Here is a 21,156-nt window from a genome sequence, read left to right on the forward strand (position 1 = left end):
TATATATATATATATATATATATATGTTCTTGTACTATCATGATATGTTGCCAATGACGACCTAATAGGATTTAATACACATCCATAAGTACCATGTTGTACCAAACTAACTCTTAGAACTTATCTCCAATAGAAAGCTCCACAAAACATCTTCCGTCCACACTAATCTTAGCCATCTTCCTCAAAAGTCAGAGAGTATGGTTGAAAATGCTTTTGAGAATGGAGGTTCCATTTATCCAAAATTTGTGTATATGTCACTTTTCACAATTGACCATTTACAATGAGGCTACACACCTTTCTCTTCACAGTGAAACAGATATGATAATTACTCTAGTAGAGTCAATATTTCTCTCTTATAAGCTTAATGTGAAAAATTAGTCGAATTACTAAAATATCTCTCTTATCAGTTGGAGGTTGATGCTTCTCATTTGCATCATCACCTTTTTCAGTGTCTTCTGTGTCATTGTCTATATTTTTCACTGATCCCTTTTTATTTAATGAGATCATTCCTCTTTTTGGTCAATTGGATGCGATGTGCCCAAAACCGTGGCACTTAAAACGCTTCTTGCCTAGGATGAATTTGGGAGTACTAGATGTCTCCACTTTTCTCCATTCTATATTGGTTTTCCTCGGGCAGAGTCGACTTGGATGCTCCACTAAATATACTTACTATTTGATCCTCAGGTTGAACTATGCATGTAATGTGTGGCAATCACCAAAAAACTTTGTTGTTTCTACACAATCAAAGCTAGGGTAGGTATATCGAGTAAGGACTAATACAACTGCAAATGCACCGCATTATTGATAACTAACTTCAATCCTCCAAAATACCTCGTCATTGTATGCTCCTCTGGTTCCATCAATTCACATTTCAGTAGGACTTTATTAAAGTTAGCTTTGTACTTTTTCACAAAAAAGTCCCTTTGAAACATGTGTGAACTTTTATGAAAATGCCAAGTCAGTAATGTGAGAAAGAGTAGCATGTTGCATCCCCCTTTTCATCTTAAGATCGGTTAATAATTTTATTTTTTCTCTCACGCTGGCATAGGCACTTCATTTTTTTTTCACAAAAAAAGCATTTTTCCTTTTAACTTAATTGTTGTTAGATTGACCCTTCTAACAGGTAAAACATCCTTGTACTCAATGACCCATTCAAAATTCCGAAGCCACACAATGAACTTGTTCAGATCTATGTGACCGTGAAAATCTGACAAGTCAACCTTGACTCTAGCATCTTGGTTTCTTCTCTGACATTCCATGTCAAATTGTCGAGATATTGATTTTATATAATTAAAAATTTTATGATGAAAGGGATTCACTTTCTACTCTCAATCTGGAAAATCCCCATTGTGGCTATGGATGACCTAACCGTGTTGTCTCATCTCAGAAGGGGCAAGCCTCTGTTGTAGTTTAAGAATTTCCCGCTGCATATCCTCCATAGTAAGCTCCTAGGCATCATTTTGAGTGTATCTCTTAGACGATATTGTGTCATTTTCTCCCAATTAAGGCTTCAACGGGGGTAGGATTGTAATAAAGGTCGGTCGAGGGATTAGCTTTTAATTGTAGGTATCGATGTGAATTTTTCATGGAGGTAGGGAAATTGCTATTGAAAATTTAGAGTTAGGGTTAGAAATTATGGTAGTAATGACTACATTATTGAGTTGGTCAAAGATTTATATTATGTAGATTTTTGGGGAGTCGTGGAAACGACAAATCCCTAAAAATTTAAAGTTTGTCAGCTTTTATACCAAATAACGCCATTCTAAGGCACCTAGAAGGTTTTTAGGTGGATCTAGCAGTGGGTTGTGGAGCAATTGGGGAATGATAATAGGAGAGTTTCATGGAGTTTGGCATAGATAGGCATCATTCGGCGACTTTCCTGGTAGAAAACATCAAAGAGAACTCTGAAACGATGATGTATGGATAGCTAAGAGGTTCATAGGTTTGTGCACAAGCTAAAGATGCAACTTTAACAAAGCGAAGAGGATACAAGGCTCTTTAAGGTTGAAAACAAATATTATAATATCTAAAAAAACTCGAAACAAAGCTAATGTCTACTAAACTAGAAAATACAAAACATAAATAGTTCCTAACAAGAAATAGCCCTTATTAAAAATAAAAAAATAGGAAATTGATTTTGCAAGGAATTAGACTATTTGGGAGATGGATGATGAGTTTAATAATTACGTAGTTCAAATACTTCAAAGTTATTGTTGTTAGGATTGGTGCTAGGATATTCATGAAGAAGAGCATAGAGCTAATATTCACCTCACAAAATTTCACTTTGATATCAATTTTGGTAAGAAAAAATTATTTTTACCTTTCTATCTATTTTACCTATCTGCACCTTTACATTAAGCAAGTACACAAAATACTACATTCAAACACAATCTCTTCACTATAATTTCTATATAAATAATGGCATCAGAGTTAACCCAAACAATAATGGGTAAATCAAATATTATTACTAAAAGCAAATAAATTATTACAATCAAACACACTTGAAAGAAAAGAAGCAACACACGACACACAAACTCACGTTAGGACGAATCCCGAGTGGTGTTGGGGGCTTGGAGAGGTGGCGGCAAGTTAGGGAAAGGGTTTTTGGGCTGTGGATGAGAGGTGACAGGGATACACCCCTAAAAAGGAAACGGAGAAGCCGGCGGCAGGCTCAAACAAACTCAATCAAAACCTAAATCATAAGACAAATGAAAAACGAATATAAGCCCTAGATAACTAGGATTAAATCCCCCTAAGGAAAGAAGGCACCAAACCACAGTGGATGACCAATCAGCCCTCCTTAGTTTTGACAGATTTTATCCAAACGGCGAGCATGCGAGAAGTTTCTAGCAACTTCTGTTACACCCACATAAGTCTCCTAGGATTTGGGGAGTTTTGACCTCATTTTTCAAAGCTTCCGTCACTAAGTTAAAAGTAGTGGAGCTACTATAACTTTTTGGGGTTGAAAGATCTTTGATTGAAGCTCGACAAGCACATGGAAGTGCCGACAGCACTGTCTCCCAAAACATCTGAGGAGTTTTCCCCACTTGCTAGAAGTCATCCATATCAATCCATCCATATAAGAGTGCATTGCTTATCTAAACTGAAACTTTGTGCCAAGTGTACCCTGCAGAGTCTTCCAAAGGTAGTTCCTGGTTGGCTCAATCCTACCTGACGTAAAAGCAAACTGAACTCCCTCTAATTGTGGCGCCCATGGTGGTAAGGTATAGGTCATGATGTTCTGACATACTCTCTGTAGTGATCAGCATGTATCTTGAATTGGCATCTCTATTTTGCTTTCCTACAATATCATCAAAACAAATCCTACTGTCACTTTTATGCTAGCAAGGGCACCTATATTCTTGAATACCACAAAAGGAAGGATATTGTGTTTGTTATCATTAGCGAAGGAGTAGATATTCATGTTGAGTCTGATGATGAAATTGCAACGGTTTTCCAAAAAAAGCTGGCAAACATCTGTGAGCATCACGTCACACTAAATATGATCCTACAGCTAGTTCCCAATCGAAAACTTCACGAGACACCTCCTGTCAATGATGACTTTGTTCTTCTACCTCAATCACATAAGGGAGTATGCTTGGCAATAACTCAAAGTCATGAGACTCAATTTGTCCGCCATCAATGTAGAGGCCACATTCTTTATGCTCCTTCCATCGATGAAGAGATTGCATACATTTCCCTTCACAAAGCAACAAATATAAAATATGTTGTGGTGAAACCACAATTGATCCTTCGCAGTCTCAAACCCCAAGACCCATCAAACCACATGAACCTCACCCTCATCCGGTGGAAAATGGTACTTACCCTATTCTTCAACTGTCAACTCTTCACTCACTTTCTCCACTGCACCCTACTCTATAAAGGACAACTCTGCTCGTCCGACAATTAGAATCGATGTATCCAGAACCATGACACCCAAAGCATTTCCTGACTAGGACTGTAGTAAGCATGCTAATTTTCCCATGGTTCTCACTCTGAGTGGCTCTATCCTGCTCTTGAACAATCTGCTCTACTCCCTGAGGCATGCTCCTCCTGAGCTCTCCAAATGCAGGTGATTGTCTGCTGACAATGGTTGTCTGCTCAGCTTCTGTTGTCTCTACTTTTAGTGCTAAGATTTACATGTCTCTCAATGTCGAATAAGATTGCAGTTGTACTACATTATTGATTGCAGGCTTCAGGCCTCCTGAGTGCCTGGTAATGGCGTGCTCCTCTTTCTCCCTAAACTCACACTTTAACTAAAGTTGCATAAATTCTGGTGAATTCTACCATCAAAGTCCAATAGGTCCTCCACATTCATGCCCAGATCTCTGTATCCGCCAATTGGCATGTTATCACTGAACCTTCAAACAGACACTCCAGTTTTAGGTATGTGTTGAAATTATATCTCAAAGCTTTGTGGATTGTCTTATTCTCCACTAGAATCATTCCTACATAAAGAATTCTGGTGTTCTTCTTGATCTCCTTCACAGATTTCACTATTATGGTTGGTGGTGATCCAACCCTGGTTCTTTCCTCAATGGCATCGAGCCAATATAGCACTTGGAGGAGAAGCCGTTGTATATCGTCCATAGTAGATTCCTGATCAAATTTCAATAATTATCTTCACTGGGGTATCGTTAGGGTTTTGGGTGTAGGTAGGTGGAAGGAAAAGGAAAAAAAATTGGGGGAGGGAGTGGAGATAGGTTTGGGTATGGCTGATTAGAGAAACCCTATGATAGGACTAGGGTTAAGCCAGCAAAGACACTAAATAATACAGGAATTAATCCAAACGATAATACGTGAACAAATAGTATTATTGGAAGCAAATAGATGGTTACAATCAAACGCACATGAAAGGGAAAATACAGCACACACGAAACAAAAACTCATGTTTAGGTGGATCCCCAGTAGTAGTGGCGACAGTTAGAGGGCATGGAGGGTGGCGGCCAGATAGGAAAGGAGTTTACGGGCTGTCGCTAAGAGGCGATGGTGATTATGGGCGACTGGAACAGCAGACCAAACAACGACAGTTTGTTGTTTGTTGGTGACTGGAAAGGAGAAAAACAACAAATTTGTTTTTTTTTTTTTCCGGATTTCCGGATTGCGGCAGCGAGGTACTGAGGTACTGTGATTGGGAGTTATGCGGCAAAGTTCGGGAAGGGTGGAAGCAGTTGTATGGGTTGGAAGTGATGCTGGAAAGGAAGCGAGGTGACTGGAAATGAGGGAGAGGCAAAGAAAAGCAGCAATAGCTACTGTTTCGGGTGACTACAACAAGGATGGGGTAGCAAAGAATGAAGTAGGGGGTGGGTAGGGGATAGGGAAGATAATAACCACCTCGGGGAAAAGATAGAGCCAGAGCACCACCCAAACACTCGAATCCAGCCCTAGACGGAAAACGAACACACCGGCGACAGCCTCGAACAAACTCACGCAAACCTAGAAATCAAAGACAAATGGGACACATAACAAGGATTAAGGAGCGGCCAAACCGCTGTGAAAGAGCCAATTGGCCCTCCCAAATCTGGATCTGCTCGGTCCAGACGACAAAAGAGCGGGACGTTTCCAACGACTCCCGTTATGCTCACGTCAAACTAGTTCAATTGATCCAAATTTAAGGGTTGAACAGTTTTTACAACCAAGTTGATCTAAATTTCCTACAAATATGTTTTTGCAATCAAATCAAACATATTTGAAGACGAATCAAACCTTAAAATAGTGCAATTACGTATTGAGAAGTTTTGTTCTATGGGGCAAATCATAAGCTTTAAAATCAATAAATTGCATAAAACAAAGAAGTATTGTATTAAATTCAATGTATTATGTAAGGATAATAAATTATATTAACCAATTGATAGCTTACAATGTAAGATTAAAATCTTAATATGGTAATTGTAATATATTGTTCAAAGTATAAATTAGCATATTAACATCAAACATCAAAACATAAAATAAGAAATATTACACAAACATCTAAGTAGGCCAAGCGATAGGAACGATATTGTTTCAAGCTCCTCGTTAGGCCAAGGAATAAAAACTTATTGTTTAAAAGTTAGAATCAAACTAACACCAATCTAAGGTTTCTAGATGGTAGACATGTATCAATCAAGGATTGGGGATGTTATAAGATTTGAGGGGGAAAAAAATTTGAGAAACAAAATTAATTGAAGAGGAAATAGGGTGACAGCTGCTGCTTTGGGTACAATACAATATGGAGAATAGATCCAGATGTTGAGGATGACTCACCACTTGTCCTCAATCAAACTACAATCATATCAAATGAGGACTAAGATGATACAACACTCCATAAAGGAAGAAAACAATCTCCAATAACATAAAAATTAACCCCAAAAGTCTCAAGCACAGGAGTTAACGTGAAAAAAAATTAAAAATAAAAAAACAGAAAGAAGCATTTATACGTGTACTTCCATCACAAGAATATGTAGCCAACTATACCTGCCTACTGTGAACATATTCCAGAAAGGATGGAATATCTGGATAGCGACACTGATCATCATTGTCATGCCGACATTTTTGATAACAAATAATATCACCGTCCTCAAGCTGTAAATTAAGGTAAAGCAAATCAATTAAAAAGGCATATTTTGCTAAAGCAATATTTGTACCAAAAACATCCTTCAAGCATTAAACCTGGCTGGATTTAAAAGTGAGCTTCTTGTCAATGTGCTCACACATAACGGTTGGATCAAACTTTATTTCCTGATCATTTCAACCAAAAAAGAAAATAAAAAATAAAAAAATCAAAGACGAGCATAACAAAAAATTTTGTATAACATTGCTTCTAAGTAGCCATGACAATAGGAAACATGTTCTTTATAAATAAAAATTTAATGATAGGCTGACCTCATACAATTCAATTTCTTCGCTTGGTGAAAAACCAGCCATTTCATTGAGTTTTGTTAGAATTTCAGCAGGCTTTCCAAGTGCCCTAACAAAGAGCCTACCCACGTACCTGAGTTTGCAAATAAAATAAAATTAATAAATATATCTTATCAATACACGAGGGAAAAAAATATGCAGTTACCTTAACTCTTCCTTCACAGGGTCGTAAAGCTTGAAAAAAAGAAATATGTCTTCTTTAGTCTTGTCAGGAAGGGAACTAGGGATTGAATCCTGAATAATAAAAACACATGGGACATGGTAGATTTAGATGGGCACACCACCACGCTCAAACACAAGGGACAGAGTATATTTACGTAAACTTAAGCAAGCAAACAAAGAAAAAGAAACATCAAATAGTGATAGAAGAAATCAAGAAAAAAATGCAGAGAAACTTTACGAATTAATTTTATGCAAATTGATGGAATGTTTTACTCACACTATGCTCCAATTCCAAGAATAGTCGAAGTTCAGCATTATGTCCTTTATTTGACACCTCCCTCAATTGCCCAACCTACATAGAGAGGTGAGACAATTAGAATTAGTACCACCTGCTAACTGGAAATTCAAAAGGCCACTGAAGCTATCTCAAAAGCAGGACTCTTAGCAAAGCAGAACATCAATCAAACAATAGAACTAATTGATAGTACAAAAATGAATAGACCCATAAACTGGAAAGCTTGCAATTGAACTATATAAAACCATCACTTATACAAAGTCCAATTCTGCGAAGGTAAAATAAATTCGGTATGTGCAGCACTTATTTTCTTCCCACATTCCATTAAAACTATAGAGAAGGAATTTGCAGGCTTTTTTGTGGGTGTTGAAGGGTCAGGGTAGGAGATGAAGAGAGCAAGCATCAGACAAACATTTGTGATAGGTGAAGCCCAAGCAGATGTCCACCAACCACAAAATAATAATAATAATAATAAATAGCTCGTCTGCTGAAACTCATCTAACAAATACTTACAGACTGTACTTCCTCTAGTGGGCTCAATGGCCTATTGGGACGGTATGTATGGTTTTGTCTCTTAGCCCAAAGCCAAAAACGCTGGAACTGAACTGGAATCCCCAATTCTTTGGCCACCTCCTCCTGCACGCCATAAAAAATATCAAGAATGAAAATATAACCAACAGTAAGTATAAAAACTATTAACAATGGCCAATTACAAACTAAACATACCAGTTTGAAGGAGTACAATAATAATGATTAGTAGAGGGAAAAAGAAATGTCCAAATATAGCACCGAGATTATAAATTTGTTGTGTTGTGTACAAATAATGTTGCTACAATTCTCGCAAAAATTGAAGAACAGTTCTACAAGTACATTTTCTATGAATGAGAAATGGAGGGTTGTGTGCATATGATAAATTCACCGTTGTGAATTTTCCACCCAAATCATATTGTGATCTAGTAGTTATTAAACTATTTGATTCAAATGCATTGCCAAATGAAGCCTAAGCATTACAGAAAGAGTGCCCAACGAAACCATAAAATCCAAACAATATGAGAGGCATTTCTTTCCCCTTTATTTCTTGTTTTAACATAGAGCATGTATGTCAATAAATTGAATGACTAAGCCATTTGCTCTTCGCATCTAAAAGGATAAATCAAGGATTCAAATATACTAATAACATTTTATTAGTGAACACAGATAGAAAAGAACAAAGTAATAGAAGACATCAATCATAGAAGTTATATCTAAATGTAAGTACTAAGCATTGCAGGGGCACTAAGTGAAAACCTTTAAAAAGGGGCAAATTTCCACCCTGTTTTTCTATGCTTAAATGATTAAAGAATGTACACTCCACCCTCAATGTGTCACTGGGAGATGAATGGCTTGCCAATCAGAGAAGCCAAGAATTAAATTCAACTATAAAATCATTCTCATGGCCACAAAATGGTGACAATTTAGCATATTTATCTTCATTAAAGTCATTCAAATGATTTTAATTTCATATTCTAATCTCATAGGAAACACGCCCCTTGTGTTCTAGACACCTAGATGAATATGATGAAAGAAGTCTCAAATTTCATACCATGAGATAGATTTGATGAAGAACAGGCAGAGAGATTCATCACAAGATCAATGATTAAGGCGTAATTTCAAAAAAAAAATTTAATTATAATTTATTTTTTCTTTAGAATTTGAAATGCCAACCACTGACTCTGAAAAAAATATTTTGGTTGTAAAAATCTATTTTAAAAACATAACAATCCCCCTAAACTTAAGGACTTAATAGCGACATTTACAACTCTAGAGTGATGTTCTTAGTTTTCAATTAAGTGGCAGGCCAAAAAAACACTCGGACAAACTTTTAGGGAGGAAATATTTGGAGATCTATTCATCCTTCAGATGATAAGCTCTTCGGTTTCATCAAGTTGTCTTTGATTATTTCATCTTGAAATTCTTCGTAACTATTTCATATTGTACTCATCCAGTTCACTGGATGATAAAAAATTTCATATTGTACCAGGGTTGGCTAATAACCCTAACCCAATAGCACGTCCTCGCCTTCAGCCACTCCACGTTCGCTACAATGTTCCAAAACCATACTAGTCTCCCCACTCCTCTCAACTGCATTATAAAACAACTACACCCAAGCCCACAATAAAACCTAGCTCCACCAAATAAAGTCCCCTAAAGCTGGAAATTGACAATAAACTATGACTTCCTTACAATTGGGGCTACAATTCACTTACTTGTGCAATTATTATATTCTCCAATATCCAAAAGTAACTGGCTTTCTCTTAACAGACTCAAAATGTCACCAATATAATTAAGCAAAATGTAGCTCCTAAACTTTTCAAACAAATAACCAAAAGTCAACATCATCCTCTACATGCTTGACGAAAAAAAAAAAAAAAGAAAAAAAATATAACCGACAAAACTACAACTAAAATGTTAAATATTCACTAGTAGGAAAAAAACTTCCAAAGCAGCGTACTCAATGATGAGAGATAAGTACAGTTAAAACTCATAACCACATAATTACGAGGATAGTGTTGTGTAACTTTATTAACTTTCTAGTAAAGTGGCGGCGAATAAGCATTACCTTAAAAGCTTTGAAAGGCATTTGTTTTTGAATACGGAAGCTGCGAACTTTGTCATGATCTACCAGATCAAAATAAATATCTTTTCCTATCTGCTCAGTTAAATCTTCATCTCGGGCAACCTGAACGTGCAACAAGAGGAAAGCACATTGAATGGAAAGACATTAATAAAATTAATGTAAACATAACTGGATCAGCAACATCAATTGATGTCAAAATCACAGAAAAACCTTTATGATAGTGTATAGGTGAGCCTCAGCTTTTTCCTTCTTTTTGTGTTCTTTCTCTTCTTGCTCCTTCTTCAATCTAATCTGGTAAACAGTGAAGACAATTATCTACATTTCTTTTACAAGAAAGCAAGAGATAATTTAAAAAATTTACAACTGGCCTACTCGAAGGTGTTCTGCGATATCTTTTTCATCCACGCTACATATAATATTATCCTTGTCACTCTCTCGAATGTAGACAAGCATGTATGCATTTGAATACTTAGTAAACCTAAATGGTGTGTTGTTGAATCCAGGATTCGTCTGTGGCAACTTTTGGAGAAAATAAGACCAGAAAAATTAGGATATAGTAAATAACAAATGGGCTACAAAGAAATTGGATAGGTAAAATGGGTCACCTCTTCCTCACCGCCATACTGCTCTTCCAGGGCCCTCTTCATTTCTTCTTTTGTCACTCTTTCATCATCAAACTTAAACCTGCATGATAATTCCAGTAAATTAAAGCTCAGTTGACCTGGGCATTCCTCCATAGGCTAAGGAACACCTGGAATCAAGATGCAAGCATCACATGATATGTTAAACGGCATGATAAAATGAAAAACAAATATAAAGGTAGGGGTATTAAAAGGAAATTGCAGACACTATTATTAACTATTTTTGAAACCTGTCAATTAGATTGAAATGAAAATAGTATACATAGAATTCCACTTGCTATTTAGACCGTGTTAGAAAAAGAAATAAAACAATGTTTGGATTCAATTCCATTTTCTACGTTCTTTTCTTGGTTTCAAGAAAAGGAGACCGAGAAAAAAAAAATGCATTAACATTTTTTAAATCTTTGTTCAGAAACAAAGTGGGCTGCTCCCTGAAATTGTTAAAACAAATAGTAATTATAAATTAAATGATTGGAAATGCTACAAAAGGGTTAATTAGATTTTTAGTTTAAACTTTTTCTATTTATTAATAGTCCTAGGAGAATTAACTGATTGATTAAATAGCCAAAGAAATAGGTATATAATTATGTATTTAGACTGATAAAGAGATTAATTAGGATTTTAATTAAGATCATTAAAGTTTATGTGTCATATGTTTGTGATAATTAAGACCAAAATAATTCATTAATTAACTAAATATCCAGCTAGAGTACTTGATAATTAATCATTTAGTTTTGTTGATTACGTAAAAATTAGAGTTTTTATTAAATATTAATTTACCCAAGATATCAAAAACCTAATCGTGATTATGATTATAGCATATATTAATTAGGATAATTAACGCATAAATGGGATTATTTATGAACTTTATAAACTTAATAGACTGATATGGATGCTAATGTGGCCCATGCGAAGTACAAATTAATCAGGGGGCATAGCTTTATTCAATAATTAAATACAGACAAATCCCGTTCTTTCCTACCAAACATATTTTCTGTTATTATTTCTGAAAAGAAGAAAAAAACAAATTCCTCCATAAAATATTTTTATTTTATGTGAAAAAAAAGACCACAAAAATTAAAATGAAAACAAAACAATTCAAAACATCCAAATAAGATATTTAAGATAAATCACATTTTCATATGTTGAAATATCAGACTAAAATTTGCAATAAGTTTGGTGACTTATCACACTGAGCAATTATATGATATTTAAGATAAGTTTCAATTTGTGTTCTTTTGAACCATACCTTCAATACAAGGAAATAATTAGAGACTATGCATATGACATATTCCAAACATCCAAATAAGATATTTAAGATAAATCCCATTTTCATATGTTGAAATATCAGACTAAAATTCGCAATAAGTTTGGTGACTTATCACACTGAGCAATTATATGATATTTAAGATAAGTTTCAATTTGTGTTCTTTTGAACCATACCTTCAATACAAGGAAATAATTAGAGACTATGCATATGACATATCCCACTGATATAGCAATTCTAGGAACTAGTTAAGAAACAAGAAAATCGAGAAAAATTTTAAAGAACCAAAAAAAAGAAACACTCCATGAGATAAGACCGAAATCCTGGCTCACAAGGCAATCAAATATATAATCCTAAATTATATTAAGCAATGCAAACATGGAAAATAACGAGTTACCATGAAATCGATATAAGGCCAAAATGGAAAGAAAACTGAATTAATTTTACTGGTAAAATAAGCAAAAGATAAGAATATAGCTATTAGCTTCCTACCACTGATCAGAGAGAGTCGGTCTAATAAAAGCATAGTAATGTCCGCCATGCACGCCACCACTGTGAACAAGAACGCTGCAGCATAAGCAAAAGAAGAAAGACTGAGCAAGCAGCATCAAATACTACAAAAAGAAGATAGTAAATAAAGAACTGCATGCCTGGAAAATTAAACTTAAGTTGCCGTCTAAAAATATGGTGCGGATTAATTACCAAACATGCAAGGAGAATAGGGTCAAAATAAAAGCTCACAGGACCAATACAATGTGGTTCGCATGATGAATTCCTATTCAAGATAGGCTTAGAAATCAATATGGGAGATTTACATGTGCCACCAAAATGCGACCTATTTACAAAACTAACACCCATCCAATATCCACCATGTCATCCACCATGTCATCAAATGGGGTTAAAAAATAAAGAAAACAGTCAAAAATTCACAACTTGCAGTTATCAAAATTATCTGATATAATATTTGGTATGTCTTCAACCTAATGATGATCTAGATATATAAGATTTTATTTGTATATTAGAATTTTAAAAGTTTAAAGATAAAACACCATTTTTGTATCTTATTTCCTGATGGCTATCGCAACGTAGCCTAACGGGATGGATTAGAGTTTTAAGTATCAAACTAATTCCAATAATTACTCAATTGACTCCAAGTAAATGATATCAATGACATATCATATAGTCCTTATTTTAGCCTTGTAGTTTTCTTGCCTTCAGAATTCAGCAATCCGATATCTAGAGAATTTGACATCAATAGTTAGAAGATTCATTGTTTACTAACTTTTAATTTGTTTCTTTATATTCCTATATTTACTACAACTACAAATGTTATCATCATTAAATTGAAATCAAAGCAAAATCCCAATTGTTGTGCTCTATATATCAAAATTTTGCTATTTTTTTTCAATTGAATATAACAAATATCATGCATTCTTCTTTACCAACAACAATTTCTCTCTCTTCTTGTGCGCTCGCTTCTCCAACCTTTAAAGTCCAAAAGAGTAAGAAAACCAAAATCCCATAAAAATCCATTCTAAAATAGCAAACTTACCCTCTTTTTATTTGTTATACATTTGATCCCCATCCAATCCCTTAGCCTTTGTTTTCCTATCCTCTTTTTCGCCTAATCATGTATATTGATACACTAAAAAAATATATTATTTTAAGTACTTATTTTTGATAATACTACACTTTCAATAATGTATTTTAGTGTTTTTGTTGCATGCATATCATTTTTAGATATTTTGAGTAAAAATGGTAAAAAAATGAAATTTGGAGCAAAAACAGTGAATTTTGAGATTCTGACGCATGATGTACCAAAATCCAAGGACTACTTTTTCAAATTAAAGCGGTTCGAGATGAATTTTGCGCGAATTTTCAAAGGGACACTTGTTCTACACACCTCTTGGAGTAATTCAATGCATCTAGACACTTTGAAATGTTCTTTTATGTACGGATATGACTCTTGGATCAAATGACATATCTTTTGAATTCAAAAGAGTTGATTTTGGAATGAATTTTGAATTTTTTTTCCAAATGAGGCAGCCCAACATAAAAGAAGAAGACTTGAAGAGGGGAGGTGGCGTGAGAGAGGGAGAAAGTTGGCGTGAGTTAGAGATAGAGAGAGAAGAGGAGATTTTCTTCTAGGGTTGTAAGAGAAGAGGGAATGTGAGATTTCTTCTTCATTACACCACTTCTAAGATAGAATAAGATAGAATTGAGAGTGATTGTAAAGAGAAAAAATCTTGAAGAAAACTTCTAAGGATTTATTTGAGAAGTATTGTGAGATAAGTTGTATTTTTATTTCCTTTGTTTTGTAAATTTGTTTTTATATATAAAATTCGTGTTTTGTCATATTTTTCTCATGAATTCTGAGTACTCTTCTTTATAATTCTTCCGACTTTGAGATATGGTTTCTGAAGAATAGATTTTGTTTTCCACGATTTTAAATGATAATAATTTGTGATGATTTGAACTCTGATCTTCATTTACTTTTTGATCTGGTCAATTGAAATATTAAAATTTGTTGAGAGACATATGTTCTTAAATGAGATATGATTTCTACGACATAGAGAGAATCACATTTCATTTCATGGGAGAGTATGTCATTCATGTCATTGTGTGTAAATAAATAGAGAAATATACTGTATTAAATGCAGAATTAGAGATTTTAAGGTGACAGATTAAAATCATCAATTTGGCCAAGTTGATTGAAAACTAATGCGAGATTGTTAGCCCTCAGGGGAGGGAGTAGTGTGAACTCTGAAGTGGCAGTTGGTATCCTCTCAGCCTGACCACGGAATTAGGGACCAAACTCTGGATTAGTCAATGTTCTTTATATCACTCGGAAGAGAGTAAATAATAGGATTGCTCTTATTTGGCACAAAACAATTTTTATTTTTTTTTTCAGATGATTTTAATTTCTTCGCAATCCATATACTCATTGTAACATTGCGAAGGAGAATGATGTTTTATTAAATTTAAACTTTTCGTCACAATAAAAACTTTGTTTAATTTTCGTAATTTTACTTTTGAAAGTTTAGTATTTAGTTTAGTTTAACTTATGCAGTCTTACATTTGCATTTTAATTAGAATTCACTTGAGTAGTTAATTTTCAAACTTCGCACTTTACTTTTACCTTTGTTTTTGTTTTTATTATAAAATAATTTTCATAATTTACTTTAGGATTTTTCAACTTCCCTGTGAGATTGTTGATATCTATGACTCCATATATCTATGACTCCATTAGAGCCCTTTATTAATTGAGCGATATGTATACTTACGTTGATATTAAAGAAGATTTGGCAGTTTAAAAAGAGCTTTAAAAGATAAATTATTTATATAAAGAGTATTTTTGTTGGTATTATATTGTATATTTATTATATATCTGTCGTGTGTAATTTTGTAATATTGAAAAATATTTGCAAAATTATCAAACTAAATCACAGAACTATTGTTACAATATCTTACCAAGTATAAGTTGAATGAATTAAAACTCAGACAGCCTCACCATACCCAAAATTTATTTCAAGTCTGCTACAATTTTGCCAAAAAAAAAAATACATCACCACTGGAGCATGATCATACTACATTATAGCATACAAATATTTGATAGTACCATGTCAAAATATCAATTATACTCCTACATGAAGATAATATATCAGGTTAGAAGTTTAGCGGTGCTCTACAATAAATCATTGTTGTCACTATAAGTAAAGCACATAGCATAATCTGCAATTCTAATGTTGTGTATAACTCTTTGCCTTATTAAAACTCACCTCATCAAGAATATCAAATTGAGCATGACAATATGATACCGGAGTTAACCCAGACCATAATAGAAATGCAAATATTATTGTTGAAATTCAATAAGGTCACAAACTCTTGACACTAGAAAACAACAACACACATATAAAAGACAACCTAAGGCGATAACAAAGGTGGTGGATGGCTACTAGACAATAGGTAGGTTGCAGATTGGAAGGTTGCGACAACAGTCGGGGGGCTGTGAGGGAGTTACGACAACAGGGTAGAGGGTAGGTGGGGATTGCGGCAGCAGAAAAAGGCGCTTGAAGAGGTTGGCGGCAAGAAATTGGGTGGCTGGAAGGCTGGCGGCATCAGTTTCTGGTGCAGGAGGAGTTGACGGCAGCAGAAGTGGTGGTTGGAAGGGTTGGCGGCAACAATGACAGGAAAGGGAGGCACATGCATTGTGTGTGCATGTGTGGGTGTGGGTGTGGGGCTGGGTGGGGTGACAACAAGCAGGAGAGGGCAGCAGCAAGCAATAAAAGGAAGGAAACACACCACCTCCAAACAAGTTATAGCCTGAGCACCTTCTAGTTTTTGGATACAACCCTAGAAAGTGAAAGGGGGTCGTAGAAAGTTGTCTTGATAGAAATCTCAAAGAAAAAACTAACCTTAATCAATAAAAGGAACTAGGACTAGTAGCCACACGTTGACGGAGTATCTTTGCTTGCGACCCTAGTAGCCACTGGATCCCATTATCGATCGTAATGTCTCCCAAAACACCAGAGGAGTTTTCTCCACTTGCGAGCAAACATCCATATTGATCCAACCTTTTAGCAGTGCAGTACACTACTAGCTTGAACTGGGACTTCATGTCACACATCTGTTGAATTTTCCCAAGGTAACTCGAGATTGTCTCGACCTGAATTCAAATAGGAGTAGTTTAAACCTCCCTGAAACGGCGGTGACCATGGTAGTAATGTATCGATTGTGGTGTCCTGAAATACTCCCTATCGTGATTGTCTTGTGTCTAGAATCGATGTCTGTTCCGTGTATCGAATTGGTGTCTCAGTCATATCATCCTCTATCATCGCCAAAATTGGTCTCACCGATGTTGCTCTGATGGCAAGGGCACCTGTGATCGTGGACTCCGCGGAAGGGAAAAGGATGATGTGTTTCCCTCCTCGGTGAAGGAGAAGGCGTTTCTGAATCTGTCGTGTCGAGTCCTACTGCCAAATTATCACGGTATCACTGACAAAATGTGGTTGGCACCAATGAGTACCACATTGCACCACATATGATCCAACAGCAGGCTCCCAATCAAAAACTTCACGAAACACCTCTGGTTAATGCTGTCATATCCTCTTCTTCAGCCAAGTCAGAGAATACCGATGGGAATGTCTTTGAGTTATTAGGCCCAATTTCTCCATCATCTGCCTAAATGCCACGTTTTTGTTGTTCCCTCCATCAATGATGAGACTGCATACATTCTCTTTCACAGTGCAGCAGGTGTAGAATATGTTGTAGCGAAGCCACCGTAGATCCCTAGTATCCTCAGTCTATAAGACCCATCGAACCACGAGCATCTTGCCCTCACCTGGTGGAAGATACAGCTCGCCCTATTCCTTAGATGCCTCCCCGTCGCTAACCTCTTCCACGGCGCCATGTTAGGTAAAAGATATGGCTCGACTCGTTGGGCAGCTAGAGGCGATGTGCCCAAATCCATGGCATCTAAAGTACTTTCAAGCGGAAACTGCAGTAGTCATGGTACTCTTCTTGAGCTTCTTCTCACTTGGGTGGCTCTGCCCTTATAAGAACCACTTTTCTCAACTCTCTAAGGCATACTCCAGTTGATGTCTCCAACTGCGAGTGATTACCTTACTAAGGGTGGTTGTTTGGTTTGTTTTTTATGTCACTCCACCTTTAGGGCTTAAGTCAGGACCTCTCCTAGTGACCAAAGGTTGTAGCAGCACAATGTTGTTGATATCAAGCTTCAGACTCCCCTGATAACGGCATACTCGCACTTCATCTACAAATGGTCAAACTGCATTGTGAACTCCTCTACTGATAGGTCTCTTTATTTGAGGTGGTGGAGTCTTCGAAACATATCCTGACAGTAATGTGGTGGTAAGTTCTCTGCATTTTTTACTCATCTTTTCCCACTTGTTAATTTTATCATTGTCTTTACTCTTCTTCTACCTTAACAAATTTTTCCGCCACAAGAAGGAGCTCTTCTTCAACTTAATGGTCGTTAGATTTACCCGTTTATCCTCTGGCACTTCCTTATACTAAAAGGTTCGCTCAACAAATTTCAGTCAGTCGATGAAGTCGACTAGATACATACTTCCATTGAACTCCGATAGATCCACTTTGATGTTGAAATCTTTATTTTCCATATGTGGTCTCCTCTCTAGGCCTCCTCAGATATTGAATTCCGAAGTGTCATGGTTTGTATTCCTCAACACTGATGTCTTCCATATAGAATGAATTCAAATTTTCGTCCTTTTCTCCCCTTTGACTATCCAAATCAAGATCGAGGATAATTTTATTGGGTTCCATCGTTAATCTGAACAAGCCTCTATTGAAGTTGACGGATCTCTGTTATAGCTTCTCCTGAATAGGGTTTGAATTGTATCTCCTTGGTGGCATGATTAAGGTTTTGGTATTGTAAGATGTAGTTGAGAATATGAAAGAAACTTTTTGGTGGGAATAGTTTGGGTATGGCGAATGCTAGGAAACCCTAAGATAGCTCTATGCTTAGACTAGCTCTGATATCAATTGATACCGGATTAACCCAAACCACAATAAAAATACAGATATTATTGTTGAAATTCAATAGGATTACAAACAAGAACTTTTAACACTAGAAAAACAACAACATATATAAAAGACAGCCTGGACGATGGCAAAAGTGGTGGATGGCTGCTGAACAGAAGAAAGATTTCGGATAGGAAGATTGTGGCAGCAAACGGATGGCTGTGAAAGAGTTGTGACAATAGGTTAGAGGGTAGGAGGGGGTGTGGCAGCAGGAACAAGCACTTAGAGGGGTTGGCTGCAGCAGAAAGGGGCGCTTAGAGGGGTTGGCGGCAGCAGGTTCTGCTGCAGGAGGGGCTAGAGGCAGCAGATATGGTGGCTAGAAGAGTTGGCGGTGTCAGATTCAGGAAAGGGAGGCACACGCACGTGCTAGCGTGAAGGGGGTGATGGCAGCGAGCAGGGGGGAGTGGCAGCGAGCAATAAAAGGAAGGATACAAACCACCTCCGAAAGAATTATAACCAAAGCACCTTCTCGCTGTCGGGTACAGCCTAAAAAGCGGAAGGGGATGCTGGAGGCTGTCTTGATAGAAATCTTAAAGCAAAAACTAATCCTTCTCAGCAAAAGGAATATATTTTTATTAGTAGATAGCTAGGAATGGGAAGCCACTCCCTTGGGCAGTTCAGCTCTAGGTTCACGAGTCGCTTATCGAGTCGAGCCCGAGCTCGCTCATAATCAATATCTCACTGGGTTGAAAACCCCTACATTTACGTGTCATTAATACATGAATCATTCAATTTATCGAAACACATTCTATTTTATGCCAACTTCAATTCTTTATATCTGAAATGTTGCATGTAATTGACATTTAAAAGCAGTAATTAATTCTATGTTGTACGAAACACCATCTAACTAGCCGAATTTCATATAGAAATGTTTCTGTTTTTTTTGCATTCGTATCACTTATTGTTTGATATATTATATAATAATGAGAACCGTATAACAGTGTGAAAAAATTGAGCATAAAGTAGAAAACATAAAAAACAATAACTACATAAGCCAAAAAAAACTCTATAAAATCTAGAAGAAAATTTGGACAGAACAAGTGGATAAGTTAGCAAAATGTCTAGACAATTGAAGACATAAAATGAACCAAGTTTGATACTAATTCCTTGCATAATGACCTCATAAGAGACCTAACCTCTAACTCTTTTATTTGCCTTGAAGGGTTTAATAGAAGAATTATCAGATGAGGCCTCTCCTTAACCTACTTTTGTTGTGAGAAAAGAACTCGAGAGGTCCATTATCCCTAACCTAACAGACTAGAAAACCTAGAGACCATGAGAATACTAAAAATTACAAGAATATTAAAGATCATAAAGAGCTTATGGTACATAAAACACCCTTGTATCTCCCTAAAATTTATCAAATGATTGTCATAATGATCGGTGCCATAAGAGTCACGTGAAGGTCATGGGGTTCACCATAGGCCCAGAAGCAATGCCATAGTGAATCTAAAACAATAAAAATAAAATTAAAGGTTGATGCTCTAATATTTGCCCTAGACGTCCATAGAAAGTCAAGGAAGAATTCAACAAATCCAACTTAGCCATCAAAACAGACCATTCAAACAACAAGCATAGCTAGATAGCAGACCATACAGGACAACATATGCTCCGGCAATGAGAAAAATATTAACATCAGCAAGAGAGAACTACGTAATGAGAATTCATACCTGTGCAGAGTGTAAAGGTTGCGAACACCTCTATCAGCATCAGGAGAAAGATATTTTCCACCATCCCTGTCAAGGTCTAGCTGTATTGGGAACTCGTATCGATCATTTATCTGCATAAGAATATCAATTTACTAACTCGTAAAGAGTTCAAAAATAGATCACAAAAACTGTATCGCAATATCTATAGGCATCAACATTATATGCCACATTGTATGAAAAAAACTAGAATTCTATATAGGGAAAGGTAGGCATGAACATCTGAGAGTAGTATATAGTATTAATATGATGAGTAGATTAAACTAATAAAAAAGTACCAAAGTTAAAATGGGAATAAGTAGTTCAAAAAAAATGAAAAAACTAAAACCTTATTCAAGATAGATGTAACTACTCTAGAAACGAATAAATTGAGAATGAGGATTCATAGATCCAGACACAAATAATGTCATAACAATCGATGTTGGTGCTTCCCCAAAATCCTGTGGAATCACTAGATAAACAGAAACCCGTGATCTGCTGTAATTGTGATCCGACGTAATTCCCAGGTGAAAATAGGTGATTTCGCGATACGTGGATCTAGGTTTCCCAGAGAATTGGACATCGCAGCTCTGTAATACAGGGAACTCCCGCGATAGCAGGAGGACACATACTTCCGGGATTTTTTTTTTCAGCAAGCTCCATTTTCTTTTTCTTCCTTTTAAGCTTTTTTTTTTCCTATTTCTCTCTTTCTCAATAAAGTATTTTCTATTAGAAGACCATTTATGTGTGTTTTTGAATGTTTTTGGATATTATTATATATTATGTTTGTCTTTAAGAGACTTTGTTCTCTGTTTTATGTTCTTCGAAGTGATGTATTATCTTCCTTTTACAAATAGTGTGCTTGTATCTTGCTCAAAAATAGGCGATGGATTCCCCTTTTGTTTTCAGCCGAACAGCCGTCAAATTTGTTTCTAACTGTTGTTTGGTTGTTCTGTGTTGCAGGGACGATGTCCCTCCACTATTCACGTTAAATTTCATCCAAAATCCTTCATCTCGCTTTCCCTAACAAA

The 21,156-nt window shown here is 36.0% G+C and overlaps 1 protein-coding gene across 1 annotated transcript in view; it reads right to left on the reverse strand.

Annotated features, from left to right (window-relative positions):
- The window catches only part of LOC110020471 (ubiquitin carboxyl-terminal hydrolase 12-like), a 68,933-nt gene that overhangs the window by 39,676 nt on the left and 8,101 nt on the right, over positions 1 to 21,156 (reverse strand). Inside the window, exons 10-21 of the mRNA XM_020718585.1 lie at positions 20,111 to 20,220; positions 12,372 to 12,446; positions 10,577 to 10,655; positions 10,344 to 10,490; positions 10,182 to 10,262; positions 9,954 to 10,073; positions 7,868 to 7,990; positions 7,337 to 7,411; positions 7,043 to 7,131; positions 6,862 to 6,970; positions 6,649 to 6,717; positions 6,454 to 6,561 (exon numbers count right to left, since the gene is read on the reverse strand). Coding sequence (XP_020574244.1) covers positions 6,454 to 6,561; positions 6,649 to 6,717; positions 6,862 to 6,970; positions 7,043 to 7,131; positions 7,337 to 7,411; positions 7,868 to 7,990; positions 9,954 to 10,073; positions 10,182 to 10,262; positions 10,344 to 10,490; positions 10,577 to 10,655; positions 12,372 to 12,446; positions 20,111 to 20,220 — 1,185 coding nt within the window. The remainder of the gene's footprint in view (positions 1 to 6,453; positions 6,562 to 6,648; positions 6,718 to 6,861; positions 6,971 to 7,042; positions 7,132 to 7,336; positions 7,412 to 7,867; positions 7,991 to 9,953; positions 10,074 to 10,181; positions 10,263 to 10,343; positions 10,491 to 10,576; positions 10,656 to 12,371; positions 12,447 to 20,110; positions 20,221 to 21,156) is intronic.

Source organism: Phalaenopsis equestris, unplaced genomic scaffold (genome assembly GCF_001263595.1).
Source record: "Phalaenopsis equestris unplaced genomic scaffold, ASM126359v1 Scaffold000098, whole genome shotgun sequence".
NCBI classification, from domain to species: domain Eukaryota; kingdom Viridiplantae; phylum Streptophyta; class Magnoliopsida; order Asparagales; family Orchidaceae; genus Phalaenopsis; species Phalaenopsis equestris.